Here is a 12408-nt window from a genome sequence, read left to right on the forward strand (position 1 = left end):
GCACCCCATAACCACAATCCAGATTTCAGCTTGGAAAAGGAGACATACAAGTCATGCTCACCTGATCACTTCCTTTCCCATCTTCTCCCACTGTCCCATGGGGCTGGAAGAAGTGGGCTTATTCTCTCTGAAAGAATTTTCCCTGCCTCATCTCCTTCTTGCTGTGGTGGCGTTTGAACTCTTCCCTTCTCTGGGGTCACAATGGCAGATGCAGTGGGAGAAGATAAGAGAAAGTGAATCTGGAGGTATTTTTAACTTTTATTTTATGTGTTGTTGCATTCTACCCTTAGAAAATCTTGGTATCCCACCTTCGCACTGGCTAGGTACTCCCAGTTTGGGAGGTAGGCTGGGATGGCAGTGAGGTTCTCCCCCTCCCCACCTATAGGTGTTTCTACCTGCTTCCCCATTCGGCCTGGCTGAGCTGGCCTGGCAGCCTGAGCCTCAGAGTCCTGCAGAACGGTGAGCAGCTTCTGGGGAGGAGGGAAGAAGCAGTGCTAGGGAGGGGACTTCTGGCGTGCTGGTAACGGTCCACATTTTTAACTTGGGCAATGGTCATACAGTGTGTTCACCTTGTAAATAATTCATTGAGTTGTACATCTCATGATTTGTGCCTTTGTATGTGTCTTAGACTTCAAGTTAAAAAAATAAAAAGGTTTAAAAAATTCCTTCGATCAATTGACAGAATTCCAACCTTAACTAGAAGATAGTAACTCAACCTAATCACCTGAATTTATGGAATTCAGTCTATAGCACTGCCCTCCCATACTCCCCCATACACTTTTAATATTGTGATATTTTCTTTTGCTTATTGTTTTGATGATATCTATTATTTTATTATCAAAATACTACATGCTAATGATAGGAAATTTAGAAGTATAAATAAGAAAATAACCTGCAATTTTACCACCCATAGACAACCACTGTTATTTTTCACTTTCTTCTTAGTTTTTTTGTATGCATACAAAAACAGAATGTATAGGGGCTGGCCCTGTGGCCTAGTGGTTAAGTTCGGCATGCTCTGCTTTGGTGGCCTGGATTTGCGGGTTTGGATCCCAGGCACAGACCTATACCGCTCATCAGCCATGCTGAGGTGACAGCCCACATAAAAAGTGAAGGAAGACTGGCACAGATGTTAGCTCAGGGCTAATCTTCCTCAGCAAAAACAAACAAATAAACAAAAATCTTGTGAAAATTTTCATTGGGATTGCCTTGGCTTTATAGATTACTTGGGAAGAATCAACATCTTTACAATATTGAGTGTTCCCATTTAGGAACATAGAATGTCTATACATTTATTGAGATCTTAAGTCTTCCAATAAAGTTTTAGAGTTTTCTTCATATAAGGCTTGCACATTTTTTAATTAGGTTAATTCCTAGGTACTCTATTGTCTTTACGGTTCTTATGAATGGGATTTTTTTTCCTGTTGCATTTTCTTATTAGTTATTACTAGGGATTTTGTATCCAGGCACCTTAGTAAACTCTTATTAATTGTAACAGTTATTTTAGTCCATTCTCTTGGGACACCTAGGTAGACAACCAAGCAATCTACAGATAAGAATGGCTTTAATTCTTCCTTTCCAATATCTGTGCTTCATATATTTTTCTTGTCTTGTTTGCATGGGTTAGAACTTTCAGTGCAGTGTGACTAGTGATGGCAATAGCGTGAGAAAATTTTTGTTTCACCATCACGTGTGATGCTTGCTGTGGATTTTGGTAGTTTTTCTTTAGTGAATTCGTTTTTTAAAACAGCAGTATAAAGAAATCTCTTCTTCAAAGTGGATTACCTTTTATTTTAGCTTTCCTTAAGAAGAATGTAAAGTTGTGTGGTAGATCAGCCTAGGCTCATGATGTGTTCAAATGAGCATATACTAATGAAACAAAAATAAGCAGATCCTCAGCCTATATCCCTTGCCACCAGTCTGACTGTGGGGGTCCCGGAGCACCAAAAGTGCAAGGTACATCCTTTATAAAATGTAGCAACAGTTTTCTATTATAATGTAGCTTAGATAAAATGTAATAATATTGATTTTTCCTTCAATCTCATGAAACTAAGGGTTCTAAAAATGTTGAGGTCTGTGACTATTAAGGAATCTTAAGTGCTCTAGTTTAATCTCTTCATTTTTCTTCTTTGCTCAAAGCAGTAGTATATCAGTAAATCTTTTGAATGTACCTGTGTGTGAAAACAATGTGAAAAAGACTCTTGAGATTTTGATTGTAGATTTTTGTTTCTACCTTCAAGAAACTCAGAAGAAAATAATTTTTCTAGTGGAAAATAAAGTTATCAGATAGAATGGTATATCGAAAACAGGGAGTTAACACTCAGACACTATCCTCCTACTTTCAAGCTACTGTCCTGGAATACAGGAAGAATTCAGAGCCACGTTTTTTTCTTCCTTTTCAGAGAGGCGGGGTTCAAGATTTAGTCAGGAATTTAGAGGCCTCTTAATGACTGTTCTGTGGCAGCTCAACCAAGAGAACAAGCAGCTACTCTGCTCGTTAATTCCAACAACACCGGGGTACAGAGCTTGTGCTACGGGATGGAAATCAATGTGCATCCTTACTGCCAGTGGGGCTTTCAAGGACCTCATGTAAGTAACTTAGCAATTCAGTACAGCTTTATCATCAAAATTGCAGTCAGCAAAAAGGAGGAATTACAAGGAGGAAGACGAAAGCTTTGGTTTTAAATCTATCACATCCAGGGGCCGGCCGGGTGGCGCAGTGGCTAAAGTGTGCGTGCTCTGCTTCGGGGTTCACAGGCCCGGATGCCGGGTGCTGACCGACACACCGCTTGGCAAGCCATGCTGTGGCGGTGTCCTATATAAAGTGGAGGAAGATGGACACGGATGTTAGCCCAGGGCCAGTCTTCCTCAGCTAAAAAGAGGAGGATTGGCATTGGATGTTAGCTCAGGGCTGATCTGCCTCACATACACACACAAATCTGTCACATCCATCATGTTTTTTAGATGTCATTTTTTTACTCCTAGCTCAGGTTAGTCATTCTGCGGTTGCTATTTGAAACTCATGGTCTCTTTGCGTTTCTAAACCGAAAGCTGGAAATGAACTCTTTCCTTTAGAGTCCTGATGCTTTCATCAGATAAAGTGGCTTTGCTTTTACATTTTGAATCTTCTGCTTCATAAATGCAGTATATTTCTAAAAGGTGCAATGTTTACTGCAACTATTTTTATTTTTTCCTTTGCTTTTGAAACGGTGTATAAAGCTGCCTGGCTTATACTTCTTTTTCTCCCGTATAACTATTGACGGACCACGTTGGGGCCGAGAGTGCGTTTACTCTGAGTAAATTAGTATCTAAGCCAAATAAAATGGAAACTACCATGTTTATTAATATATAAATATGTCATATACTGTGCTATACTATAATGTAGTTTATGTAACCTTTAATTTTTATTGAGGCACATGGAAATCCAGATGTTTTAGGAAATCAACACATTTCAATTTAGTGATTAAAAAATATATATTCAATTTAAAGATCATCTATAGTTAAGGAATGGCTTACAAGAACTTTTCAATCAAATGATGTCATTCTTGCAATTATTTTCAACATAGTCTACTTCTAGCTATATCACTAATGCCTAATTTCAATTTGCCTTCTTCAGTGAGAATTTATTATTTTTATATTTTAGTAGCACTTGCACTCATATTTAAACTTAAGGTCAGACTTTCTGAGGTTCTAGTTGGAACTTCTTAGTTTTTTCCCCTCATATCTTCAATGGAATCTGCTAAAAAATAGTTGTCTCTAGTTACAAAGGTAATAGTTGCTCTGACTCATCTCTTCACCTATTTTTCACGTGACTGATTTTTTTAACACTCTGAAATTACCACTGCATTCATCTACCTGATGTGGTTCTACGACCACATCAACTCTGGAATACTCTCTGTGGCCTTTAAATTACCTTCTAAAGTATTCTCCCACTTAATAACCCAACCGCATTCTCCGATAGTCCTTAACAAAACTTTTCTCCTGTCAGGCTAGTCTCCTCTATATGCTATTCTCACTCTCTTCTTATTACCTTCATTCAATCACACCATATTCTCTTCTAGGAAAATGAAATGTAAAATTGAGAGGACTTCATGATGGACTGAATTTGAGAGATAAAAGAGGAGAAGTCAAGGATGCCTCCCAGGTTACTGAGTGGATGATGATACCATTCTCTGAGAATTAGAATGGAGAAAGGCCAGGTTTTGAGGAAGAAGAAAACTTCATTTTGGCCAGTTGATTTGAAGTGCCTGTGGAACACATCCAAATAAAGATGTCCTAAAAGGAGTTGGATAGTTGGGTTTGAATGGAGAAGACTGGGCTAACGATTCAGATTTAGAAATAATTTAAAATGGTTGTTTGTTAAGCCATGCAAGTGGATGAGATCACACTGTTTACTAAAATGACGCAAGAAAAGCTAAATACAGCATCCTACGAAACATGAACTTTTAAGTAGAGGTTTGAGGAAAAACAGCAGCCAGAGAGGTTGGAGGTAGTGGGAAATCAGGAGGTGTTATGGGCACCCGAGAAGAAGAAAGTTAAAGAATGAGGCAGTGACCAAAAGTGTGAAGAAATGGTTAAGAGAGAAGCTGGAGGGCAGAGAAGACTAGGTGCACGAGTGATTGGAAACAGTGAGTTGGAAAAGAGGGAACATGGCCAGGAAAGCACCAGAGAATGTTTAACATGAAGGGCAATAAACTGAAGTCCCTGGGTTTCCACGGAACTTTACACCCTATAAAATTAAATTTAATAATGTCTGAGTCTAATTGTCTGAGACTTAGACAACTGCTAGATGAAAAGCATTATAAAAAGAGTTCTGAATTGGCCAAGAGTAAAAGTATAACAATTTGGGAGTCAAGGGCATTAGAAAAAATCTGGTGAAACAGGTAGAACAAGAAATGTAGCTGAGTGCCTTGAGGCCAGTGTATTTCAAACAGTTGTAAATGTTCTTGGGTGAATTATGCCTTTCACCAATCTGTACCTCCAACTCATATCTTTCTTCAGATCCTCAATATCATGAAAATGTCCTGTAGGTGCTGCAAATTCAACACATCCAAATTAGAGCTCCTTATCTTCTTATCTACTCCAGCCCATCCCCAGACTGCTTCTCCTCTGTTGCAGATAACAGCACTGCCAGCCACCCAGTTGTTTGAAGTAGAAACCTCAATCATTCTCTTCCATCATCATCCCTTCTCCTTCATCTCTACCATCAAGTTCTGTCCATTCTCATCCACATTCTTTTGATTCTATCCTCTTGCTCTTAATTTCCACTACCACTACCTTAATTCAGGTCCTGAAATATTATTCCTAACTATCTCCCTTCTTCTAGTCCTTCCTCCTCTTCCCAATCCATCGTCCACAATTCTTTTTTTTTTTCTTGAGGAAGACTGGCCCTGAGCTAACATCTGTGCCAGTCTTCCTCTTTTTCTTTTTTTCTCCCCAAAGTCCCAGTACATAGCTGTGTATCATGTTATAGAATTGTAGCTCTCCTATGTGGGATGCCTCCTCAGCATGGCTTGATGAGCGGTGAGTAGGTCCATGCCCAGGATCTGAGCCGGCAGACCCTGGGCCACCGAAGCAGAACGCGCGAACTTAACCACTGCGCAACCAGGCCGGCCCAATCGTCCACAATTCCAATTAAGCAAATCTGATCATGTCACTCCCCTGATTAAAAAATCTCCCAATTCTAGTGAGGAGAAAGTCTGACCTCCTTAGTGTAACATCATGCAAGGCTCTTGCTGACCTGGCCTTACCCCATGTCTTAGTTGCATCTCCAGTTACTTTCTGCCTCCACACATCTATCTTATAACGCCATTAAGTTTCTCCTTGTTCTTCAACTCACCATGCTCTTTCACACTTGATTCACTATAAAGACTGAGCAACAGTGTTGTACTACTAATGTCATAAGCTTGGGTGCTGGAGGAGGGTAGATGGGAAAAGTTGATTCAAGTTACTTGGACTAGCCATAGAGAAAAGAAGAGGGATGGCAATGAATCTTTGATGAGAGATGTGATCCCCACCCTTGACTCAATACTTATTAGACTGTATTTCTTTTTTTTTTTTTTTTTTGTGAGGAAGTTCAGCCCTGAGCTAACATCCATGCTAATCCTCCTCTTTTATTTTGCTGAGGAAGACTGGCTCTGAGCTAACATCTATTGCCAATCCTCCTCCTTTTTTTTTCCCCCCAAAACCCCAGTAGATAGTTGTACGTCATAGTTGCACATCCTTCTAGTTGCTGTATGTGGGACGCAGCCTCAGCATGGCCAGAGAAGTGGTGCGTTGGTGCACGCCCGGGATCTGAACCCGGGCCGCTAGTAGCGGAGCGCGCCCACTTAACCACTAAGCCATGGGGCCTGCCCTAGACTGTATTTCTTAAGTAAGTTAAAATGCAAGGAACTATCAGGGAGACAAGTATACCCAACAGAGCCGACTTCAAGGACTTTATGATGTGATGGGAGGAATAGGACATACAGAGTGAGGTGACTAATGTGACTGATTTTCTCAGGTTCCTTATAAAACACGGGGCCCATTACTTTGCAGTCATAAATATATGCATTCAAAGATACCAGGTAATTAATAATAAGTGTGAAATGAGTAGTTAAGACAAGTGCTACAGGAATTTAGATGAGGAAGAGACTATTTTGGGATGGGTGTTCAGGTTAGGTTGCACAGCAGAGGTAGGACTTGGAGCCTGAGTGTGGTGTAAGTAGCAGGAGGATTAGCCTTCATTGTGGGGAATGACACAAACAGAGGCAGAGAATCCATTCAGGGCAGAAGGACCTGGGTAGAGGAGTAATGTTGGTAAGGAAGAGGTCAGGGCATGATTGTGGCCGACCTTCAATGTCAAAATTGATCCCCTCGGCACCCTTCAGCTAGCAGGGAATGGAGAGACACTGACGTTTTTCTTAAGCAAAGAAATGACTTAATGAAAGCAGTCTTTTCAGGAGATCAATCAGGCAGTAGTGTGCGGGACAGACTAGAGGAGAGAGGGGACGCAGGCGGGAAGAGCAAGCAGAAGCACAGTGATCTTGGTCTGAGATGCCATATCTTCTTAATTCTGAAACACTATTGAAATAACAGATTTTTGTAATAAAAACAACCTCAACATTAAATGTATACATTGGTTATAAATTAAATCTTGATTTTAGATATGGAAAATCATGAAAATCTAGGCATTTTCAGAATTAAGGAAATAAGAGGATGAAGATCTGAACTAAGGTGATGATGGTAGATGGTAGGAATGGGAGGGGAAGAGTAGATGCCAAAAAAAAAAAAACCATTTTGAAGAATTTGAGAGATTGGATGTTGCAAGTCAGAGAGACAGAAGATTAAAATATGACTCCATGATTTTGAATCTGAATGAAAGTGGCAAGTTGGTACCATTAAAAGAAGTGGTGAAGTCAAGAGGAAAAAAACCAAACTAAATTTTATACAATGAGTTTGAAGTGAGGAAATATCTAGCAGGCAATTGAAGATAAGGGCCTAGAATTTGGAAGAAAGATCAGGCTAGAGTACGCATCCAGGGAATATCTACACAGAAGTCAAAATGGAAGACTTGGGAGTGAATGAAATTCTGAAAGGTCAAGTATGTAGAGGAGCAGGGGCAGAGGTGTCATCATGAGGGAGTGCCCACACTTAGGGACAGAAAGGGGGGTAGGGAAGAAAAACAGAAATGATTCGAAAGGTTGAATTAGATTCATTCCAAAGTGGGGGCATGAAAAACATGAGGAGAGGTTGAGGCCTTACGTTCATGCTTAGGATTTACAGACATCAGTTATGTGTACTTGGCTGTGTCTTCGGCCTTCACACTGGTACTAAGAAGCCCACTTCAGTACTCCAAAGGAATGTCCATGGGGGACCCCCTTCATTCTCAGCTGCATGCTGATTACCAAATGTGGGCCGTTCCTCAGCCTATGTTGAGAAATCATGAAATTTTCCTAAAGGCTTGTTGCTGGAATTGGGTACTGTTGATCCTGGCCAGATTCTTTAAAATCCAGAACATACTCCCCACATAACTCTTTAATGAGCAGTTATTTTAGAACATAATTTTGTTAATCCAACTTTTTATAACAGAGTCAAAGTTAAAGGCAAACTAGTTTTTAACACCTTTCCAGTTCTTCTGGAATAGCTGTGCCAATTAAACTTTCTGAACTCGTATTAGTCAGGGATGACTGAGAACTCTCTGGCCTACCTCATTTTCCCAGCTGACAGATAAGAAATACAATTATTTATTTGTTTAAAATATGATACTTTCATAGCACATAAAGAAAAATACATTTAAAAATCCCAAAAAAGGGCAATATTTCACAAAAACAAACACATAGTCATTGTATTTATTTGTACTTTTCTTCTATAACTGGGAAAGTTAGCACACAGAGGGCTTCCCTTTACAGGTGCTCTAAAAAGCTGATTGGCTGACATGATAAACTGATTAGTAATTGGAGATATGAATAGTGATTAAATGGTCCTGAAACATGAATTTCAAAAAGGCTTCTCTTCTTGTTATGGATATCTTAATCAGTACATTTGTAAGCATATTTTTCAGTCTTATGCTCTTGCAAACTTAAAGTTGACTCATACAGTTTAGGATGTTACTGAATTTTTTTTTGCCAATGTAAACTTAATCCTTACATGCTTTTCCTAAGGGGGAGAGAACTGCTTTCCCCTCTATGTACTGTCGCCTCATCAGAGCAACAGGAGCAGTTCTCTCTGTTCTGGGGAGGCACCTCGATAACTTGGCTCGGCTATAAACAATCTGGCTTCTGCAGTGATATCTGGTTTGTAAGAGGTGCTTTACCTCTTTATATACTCAAGAGACTCTGGCAATTAAAAGTGTGCCTGAGCTATAGAGTGGGGTGAGGGGAATAGCTAAGGGAAGAATATTTATTAAACAGAAATATCCAGCTTACTATGGTGATTAATTGCTCAGTTTTTTCCATCTCTTGATTTTTTCATGATATTGGCTAAGGGCAGGAATGGAGGTACATGGCACCATCCCTGCCTCCCTTCCAACCTCCCCCAAAAAACAGCAGACACCACAATACTCTTTTCCACTGAACTTGGCCTCAGAGTCATTTTCCACACAGTTCTCTAGGCAGCCATTGCCAACTGGTTGGAGTTGGGAATCGAAATGATGGGGTTGGGGATTCTTCCTGGTTTACGGTTTTGTTGTTAGTAACTTCTGATTGCAAGGAACAGGACACCTTAAGAAAAAGAGGATTTATTTTAAAGATACCTATGGATTGAAGTCAGAAAGTTGTTCCGGATCCAAAGCAAGTCAGGGACAGGATTCTCTCCCTATGGCCCACCTGTTCTACCTCTCCTAGCATATCTGTGTCTATGTTTTTAATGTGCCCCATCTTTCAGTTCACTTCCAGCTTGCCAATCTTGTCTATATGCCACAGTCTAAATGCTTCAGAGTGCTAGTTTAACATGTTTAGTTGATACCGTTGTGTCTATTACTAAGCATGGCCTTGGTGCTAGGTCTTTCCATGGGTCATGGATAGTCAGCCATTGGTTAGACAGCCCATGAATGCTGGTAATGTTTTCTTTTTTTATCTTAGTGGTAGTTATCCAAGTGTGCCCACTTCATGAAAACTCAGAATTCAACACATGCTTATTATGTACAAGTTTCTTTGCTATACTTCAGTAAAAAGTTAATTTTTTTTAAAAAGTGCCAAACTGATCTCATTTTCTTTCTTGAAGGCTTTATTAAACTAGTATAGGGGCCGGCCCGGTGGCGTAGAGGTTAAGTGCGTGCGCTCTGCTTTGGCGGCCGGAGGGTTTGCAGGTTCGGATCCTGGGCGCACACCGATGCACCACTTGTCAAGCCATGCTGTGGCGGCATCCTGTATAGAGTAGAGGAAGTTGGGCATGGATGTTAGCCCAGGGCCAATCTTCCTCAGCAAAAAGAGGAGGATTGGCGTCGGATGTTAGCTCAAGGCTGACCTTCCTCTCTCACACACACACACACACACACACACACACACACACACACACACGCAACAAAAAACTAGTACATCAGGAGATTGTCATAGACATTGTGTATCGTGATTTTAAAGAAGATAATATTTAAAAATTTCTTAAGACATTTATGTGAGCAATTCAGTGAGATGTGGCCTGGATAACAGAGGAATTATGTGAATTCTTAACTAGTGGAACAACTTACCCAAAAATCAATGATCAAGATCAACCTGAAGATAGGTTTCTATCACAATGCCTAATGGCTCTGTTTAGCTTAAAGAGGCAATGCAGGGTAGTGACTAAGCATGTGAGATCAAGGGCTGGGCTCTTCTGCTAAACAGGTGTGTAACCTTAGGCAATTTCCCTTCTGTGCTTCAGTCTCCTTATCTATAAAATGAGAGTGATAGAATCTACATCTTAAGGTTGTTAGGAATACTGAGTGAATACAAATAGCGTTTAGAATAGTAAGGTACTAACACGTGGGTAGAACTTATAGAGATACAGAGTATTTTATAATTAAATCACCAAAGAGAAGAGCAAGACAAGTCCCCATTAGAATGTCCCCAAAGTGGCCAGATGAACATCTGTCAGGGATGCTGTAGAGAGGACTCCTTCTCTGATGAGAAGCCTGGATTAGGTGATCTTTTAAGGTCTAGAATTCTTTGATAGTCTAATTATGCCCTGAATGCTTGAAGTTATAATTCTGCTTATGGAGTAATCTATAGGAAAATCTGATTCATTATACTACAAAGGCGTAAGTACTTTGTGCAGTTTGTAGAGCCCTCAGATTAAAGCCAAAGGAAACCAAATCAAACAGACAAAACTTAATGACTTGGGAAGATTTTTGATGTGTTAATTCACATTGTTAAATAGCAAAGTAACAGAGATCCAGAAATGTAATATTATTTACCCATAGAAGAGTGATCCCCAAAAGCCAAGAGAAAATGCCTCCCACGGCTTCTTGCTGTACCTTCATCTCAAGAGAACATGGGGGAAAATTCTAAAAAGAAGGTATTTCATTTAAGGTTAAGTGATTCTGTGAACACAGAACTACTAGACTATGTGTGGAAATATAAAATTCTCAATATTGGTCAAACACACACAGAATTTACAAGTGGCTTCATAAGTGCACAGATTCTCAAAATGGTATTACCTATTATTTAAAGTATTAATATTTCTAGTTACATTTTTTCCTAGCTATAATGTTAAGCATTAGGTATTTTAAAAACATGTTGTACTTACACATACAAAATAGTGCACATATCTTAAGTGTACAATTCGAAGTTTTACAAACTAAGTACATCAATGTAATAAGCACCCAGATAAGAAACTGAGCATTAACACTGTTTTTTTTGTGTGTGCGTGAGGAACATTAGCCCTGAGCTAACATCCGATGCCAATCCTCCTCTTTTTGCTGAGGAAGATCGGCCCTGAGCTAACATCTGTGTCCATCTTCTACTTGATATGGGACGCCGCCACAGCATGGCTTGACAAGTGGTGCATCAGTGCGCACCCGGGATTTAAACCTGTGAACCCCGGGTCGCTGAAGCGGAGTGCGTGCACTTAACCGCTATGCCATCGGGCCAGCCCCTAACACTGTTTTTGAAATTAATTTTTCATAACTTTCAAGAGAAAAAAATTAATGTTTTATTCTGGATATTTGGTGGTATGGCATGTAACTTGAAAAGGAATATGCCCATCTTGAACATCTCCCGGGACTTTCAATACCGTTTGTGGTAGGCAAAATAATAGCTCCCCAGAGATATCCATGTCCTAATCTCCAGAACTTGTGAATATGTTTCCTTACATAGCAAAAGGGGCTTTGCGAATGTGATTAAATTAAGGATTTTGAGATGAGAAGATTATCCTAGACTGAGTGGACCCAGTGTAATCATAAGGGTCTTTTTAAGTGAAAGAGGGAGGCAGGATGTCAGAGAAGGAGATATGACAAGGGAAGCAGCGGTCAGAGAGGCCACAGCCAAGGAATGTGGGCAGCCTCCAGAAGAAGCTGGAAAAGGTAAGGAAACCAATTCTCCCTTGCAGGCTAAGGAAGGGAGACCTACTGATATCTTTTCAAATTGAGATATATTTGACATATAACATTATATTAGATTCAGGTGTACAACATAATGATTTGAGATATATATATATAGTGAAATGATCACCACAGTAAGTGCAGTTAACATCCATTACCACACAGTTACATATTTTTTTTCTTGTGATGATACCTACACACCTACTTTGATTTTGGCCCTGTGAAACCCATTTCAGACTCCTAACCTCCAGAACTGTAAGATAATACATTTATGCTGTTTTACGCCATTAAGTTTGAGGTAATTTGTTACAGCAGCAATAAGAAACTAATACACTATCTATAGTCTGGTGACTCTGTCCAGATTCATATACCATACTGCCTGTTTAACAGCTTCCGTGTGGCTATCTCATAGG

General features: G+C 39.9%; 1 protein-coding gene across 3 annotated transcripts in view; it reads left to right on the forward strand.

Moving 5' to 3' along the window:
- The first annotated feature begins 2489 nt into the window (after positions 1–2489).
- Positions 2490–12408, forward strand: part of GNE (glucosamine (UDP-N-acetyl)-2-epimerase/N-acetylmannosamine kinase) — a 44945-nt gene continuing 35026 nt past the window's right edge. The window contains exon 1 of one of the 3 annotated variants that reach the window (XM_087419500.1): positions 2490–2589. In XM_087419500.1, coding sequence (XP_087275626.1) covers positions 2549–2589 — 41 coding nt within the window. In that variant the 5' untranslated portion in view covers positions 2490–2548. The remainder of the gene's footprint in view (positions 2590–12408) is intronic. The other 2 variants (XM_087419498.1, XM_014779617.2) reach the window with 2 other exon arrangements.

This window comes from Ceratotherium simum, chromosome 29 (assembly GCF_057802395.1).
Source record: "Ceratotherium simum simum isolate JZ-2026a chromosome 29, ASM5780239v1, whole genome shotgun sequence".
Taxonomy (NCBI): domain Eukaryota; kingdom Metazoa; phylum Chordata; class Mammalia; order Perissodactyla; family Rhinocerotidae; genus Ceratotherium; species Ceratotherium simum.